Raw genomic sequence first — 4,668 nt, 5'->3', positions numbered from 1 at the left:
GGTGGGTTGTGACGGAGACCAGACCCACCGAGGGATGAATGTCACTGTGGCTGGGCCAGACACAGCCTCTGGGGAATGGGATGGGGGACACAACCCACCCCGACTCCCCCCCTCCCGCCCCCCAAAACTGCTCAGCCAGAACCTGACCCTGGCCTTTTACCCCTCGAGGAGGGCTGGTGTCTGGGATACTTACAGACACAGGCTGGATTTGGGGGCATCAATCCTGGAGGGCTGTGGACAGGAATTACAAGTTTAGGACTGGGCAGCTGAAAAACCTTTCTGAAAGGGATTAGGGGGCCCTGCGTCCAGAAGGCTCAGTGAAGCTTTCTTGAATGAATGAATGAATGAATGAGGTGTGTAGGCAGCACGTCACCTCTTCTCTGAGTTCCAGTCTCAGGCCCTGCTTTCTCACCCTTCTTACCTGGTACCTGCAGACCCCTCCTTTACCTTCAGTTGCCCACCTAGCACCTGATGCCCGTTGATCACCTGCCAGTCTGTGTCCCACCTGGATGACTCAGGGGCACACCGCATGCTCCTGAGATGGAGCGCAGGTCTCATTTGAAAGGGCGATCAAGGTGCTGGCGAATGCTAGGGGTCTCCCCTCTGCCCCGTTAGCCCCACCTGCGCCTGTGCTCTCTTCTTCACCATAATCCTCAGTCTCAAACCCTTTTCCACCCCAGGACCAGGAGAGACTGACTCCACAACACCTAAGGCTCCTGTAACTGGTGGGGGAAGCAGGCTTTGTGTTTGTCTTTGTGAATAACCCCAGGGCAGGTGACTTCAAACCCCAGTTTGTTCATCAGCTAAAAGGAGGTTCCACTGACAAGGGGTGTGAAAGCTCCCTGAGGGTGACCAGAGGTAGGGGCCTTGGTCCTTGTCCCCCCCACCCAATAAGTCAGGCCCATCCTCCTTCCAAAGTCAGCTGGAAGGTCAGCGGCTCCTCCTCCCCCCTCCCCCAGTCCTGGAGAAGGAAGAAAGAAGTTACTAAGTTACTGGCTACAGCAATGCTAGTCTTTGGGGTGGGGCTTTCAATACCCCCACCTGCATCACTCTGGTTCTCCTGAAGGAGTAGACAAGGGCAGCCCTCTCAATGCCCTCTGGGTGGGGTGTGTGGCTGCTTATTGCTGGTACCCCCTGCAGCCTGTGTCTTGTCACGCCCCCTCACCCCTAGCCTACCCAGAGGCCATGCAGCCCCGTGGCAGGTGTATTTCTGGGGGGAGCTGCAGCAAGCCCCCTGTGGCAATAGGGAACCTCCTACAGCCTGCTCCTCCCTCTTCACACCCCCTTGGAGTATAAGGAGGGAACTGACAGCCCAGACTCCTCGGCTCCAGAGAGGGGAAGGGAAGGCAGAGGAGGCAGGGGTAGAGAGACCAGCTTGGGGGCGGCTGGGTTTCTCCTGTCTTTTGCCCCTCCACCTGGCACACGGGGCCCAGCCATGGGGACCTTCAACCTGTGGACAGACTACTTGGGTTTGGCACGCCTGGTTGGGGCTCAGCGTGAAGAAGAGGAGCCAGAGACCAGGCTGGATCGCCAGCCAGAAGCAGTGCCCGAACCGGGGGGTCAGCGACCCAGCCCTGAATCCTCACCAGCTCCCGAGCGCCTGTGCTCTTTCTGCAAACACAACGGCGAGTCCCGGGCCATCTACCAGTCCCACGTGCTCAAGGATGAAGCGGGCCGGGTGCTGTGCCCCATCCTCCGCGACTACGTGTGCCCCCAGTGCGGGGCCACCCGCGAGCGCGCCCACACCCGCCGCTTCTGCCCGCTCACCGGCCAGGGCTACACCTCCGTCTACAGCTACACCACCCGGAACTCGGCCGGCAAGAAGCTGGTCCGCTCGGACAAGGCGAGGACGCAGGACCCTGGACACGGACCGCGCGGAGGAGGAGGTGCCTGTGCAGGTGGCTGGGGGGACTCGCTGCAGAGGGGGGTCTGCCCTGGGCTGACTTAGAGCCTCTGAGAAGTGGGTTAACCCCTGGGCTGACCCACTTCAGAGGGTTGGGTGGGGGAGAGAATCCATACACAATAGAATGCTTAGAACCGTATTCTAGAACTGTTGCCCCAGTGGGGAAGCTGGGGCTGGGGTTCCCTGTGTGGCCTTGGGCAAGACACTTTCCTTCTCTGGGCCCATAGAGGGAACATTGTTTTCAGGCGCAGGGTGAGCTAGCAGGGAGGCCGTGGGGACTAGTGATGGGGTCTGGCAACAGGTACAGCAAGGGCTGCAATCTTGTGCGGAATGTAGGTGCCATGTGACCAGAGGGAAACAGCCTCACTTGTCCACTCATTCGGGTTTGTGAGGCTTGTCCTGTGCCAAGCACTGGGCTGGGCTTGGCCTTCAGTGGTAGATGGGACAGTGACAGTTATAACAGAAACAGGGGAGTCTAAAGGGAGCACCCGAGCTAGACAAAGCGGTCAGGAGGGCTTCCTGGAGGAAGTGACTCCTGGAAACCTCATTAAGTTTGGTGAAATGCTGAAGGGGGTCTGGGCACTGGGGCTCACTAGGGAACTTGGTTAAATTCCGTGCGTCTGGGATGGGAGTATGTGTGCATGTAGGGTGGAGGGGAAGGTGTCGGAAATTTCGGGGAAGGGCTGCTTGCTGATCGCCTTGAAGAGTTTGGACTTGGGTACTAGGGAGCTGAGAAGGGGACAAGAGCAGGTCTGTGTATTAAGCGTGTGTTAGACCGTGGCTAATGGGTTGGACTGTAGGGGTGGATATGAGGGGGTTGGAAGAAGTTGGCCCTCCAGGCAGAGGTGTTCGAGTTGGCATCAGTTTGGAGGGAAAGAACCATGAGTTTGCTGTGTGTGGGTCACACCTGGGAGGGTGGCTGGAGGCTCCGTAAGGTCTGCACAGCCAGAGGGTTCCCTCCATCTTGCTCATCAAATTCGGAGTCCAGTTTTGCAGGTCTGAGTGAGGCCAGAGCGTTTGTACTTCTAACTGGATCCCCTTGAGCTCCGTAGCCGGTAGGCTTTGAGTAGCTAGGCTTACGTATCAGCAGTTACTATTACAGACTCGAAAGATCTCCGCTTCTGCAGGTTTATAAGAGAAATCCGTTTTAGCAACTTTGGGGAAGTCAGCCAACAGAGGGACCGGTTTGACGGGGCGGTACCCCAGTACTGCCTCTCTCAGACTGGGGGCCCCTCGGGAAGTCACCAGAAGGGAGGACCCCTTCCCATCTCGGCGGCTGTGCGGGGAACACGTTAGAAGGGTTGTGAGACTGCATGCGGGAGAGGATAGTATTCCTGCGAGGTCTGACAAGGTCCAACTGGGAGAGGGAGGAAGCGGAAGCGACACAGAGACGATGGTCTCAGAATCTTCCTTTTTCCCCTTAAGCTCGAGGGAACAGGAAAACTTGACTCAGGGGTGGGGTGGGGTCGGGGAGCCCTCACCACGATATTGGCACGGAAAGGCTGCCTGAGGCTGTCCTCGCAGGAAACTTTCTGAGTGTAACAAATCCGGGGTTCCAGGATCCCTGCGGCCGCGAGGGGGCAGCACGGCAGGACAGAGTTGGGAGTTTCCGTTGCTTTGTGTCTGGCTCTGGGTCCCACCTGGGACTGCCCGGGGCTGGAAATAGCACAGGGGTGCTAGTCCAGAAGGAGCCTGCAGGTGGCGCCAGAGCCCCGGCAGCTCTGCAGGTTGAGTCGGAACTTCCGGATCATCGAATCATCCCTATTACTAAATGCTTTTCTCCTCCCCCCAACTCTGCTTTTAAAATCTAGGTTCCAAAGGTGCCAGGAAGTCTTCTGGAACTCCTCCCTCTTCCTGCTGCCCCTCTACTTCTGCCTAAGGAGACTGGCGTGGGCAGGATGACGCCTTCACCTGGGGATGGGGACCCAGGCTCAGTGGAGGCTGGGTTTCAGGGAAGACCCACCCTCCGAGGATCTGCCCCTACACGGTGCCTCCAGCCTGGGGGCTTGGCAAAGGAGCCGGGTCTGGGACCACCGCCCAAAGCGCGCCCGCCCCCGTCACTGAAGGGGGTGGTCCTCAGGCACCCCTGCCCTTCTTCCCCAACGCTGGGCAGCCAGTCAGCGCTCAATAAATGTTTACGAATGGATCAGCGTCATACGAAGCCCGGTCTTGGGACAACGTATCGTGAACTGCGCCGCTGGGGCTGTCGCGTCCCTCAGCCTCCACATGTTACTCTGATCTCCGGTTTCCTCAACTGCTATTTGGATTTCTTTTCGCCCTGGGGCACTAGGGTGAGGTGCTTTGGGCCGAGAAATGGCAGCTGCGGGGTCCTGGGGGGTCGCCCCAGCCCAGCACTTCTGAGCAGACATTTGCAGTGGAGTTAGTGCCATGAATCTTGTTTCTGTGACTTTTGTGTTTGCAAACTTTTCTGGCCACCTCTTGCATATTAACACGTCAGATGGGTAGAATCCAGCACATTGGAGGTGGGGGCCTGATTTGAGGGGGCAGTGGAGAAACAGAGGTTCCCCCCATCGTTGTCCTCACCTCAGAAGCCCTCAGTGAATGTTTAGGTTACCATCGATGCCCCAGAAACTGGGGGCCAGAGTCACATGCCAGGCCCTTCAGAACAAAGGAAGGACTTCTGGGTTGGGGCAGGGTGAGGGTTGGGGGCCATAAGGAATGGGAATATGTCCTGGTCAGTTGTGCCAGACAACGGCTTGGGCAAGGGGCACTGTGGAGGCTGTACGTGTTCAGGAGTGGGAGGG

General features: G+C 58.1%; 1 protein-coding gene across 1 annotated transcript; it reads left to right on the top strand.

Moving 5' to 3' along the window:
• Nucleotides 1–1,400: 1,400 nt before the first annotated feature.
• NANOS3 (nanos C2HC-type zinc finger 3) lies at nt 1,401–4,049 on the top strand. Its single transcript, XM_055566557.1, has 2 exons — nt 1,401–1,886; nt 3,715–4,049. The coding sequence occupies exons 1-2, from the start codon at nt 1,436–1,438 to the stop codon at nt 3,780–3,782; spliced, it is 519 nt and encodes a 172-aa protein (XP_055422532.1). The 5' UTR covers nt 1,401–1,435; the 3' UTR covers nt 3,783–4,049.
• The last annotated feature ends 619 nt before the right edge of the window (nt 4,050–4,668 follow it).

The sequence above is a fragment of the Bubalus kerabau genome, chromosome 1, assembly GCF_029407905.1.
Source record: "Bubalus kerabau isolate K-KA32 ecotype Philippines breed swamp buffalo chromosome 1, PCC_UOA_SB_1v2, whole genome shotgun sequence".
Classification (NCBI taxonomy): domain Eukaryota; kingdom Metazoa; phylum Chordata; class Mammalia; order Artiodactyla; family Bovidae; genus Bubalus; species Bubalus kerabau.
The sequence above is the reverse complement of the archived record's forward strand: the minus strand, read 5'-3'. Positions and strand labels throughout refer to the sequence as shown.

Bases quoted from the DNA above. Each gene is read 5' to 3' on its own strand.
- NANOS3 (XM_055566557.1), top strand. From the start codon at position 1,436: ATGGGGACCTTCAACCTGTGGACAGACTACTTGGGTTTGGCACGCCTG. The intron at 1,887-3,714 runs GTGCCTGTGCAG...TTTAAAATCTAG, and splicing joins CGGACCGCGCGGAGGAGGAG to GTTCCAAAGGTGCCAGGAAG.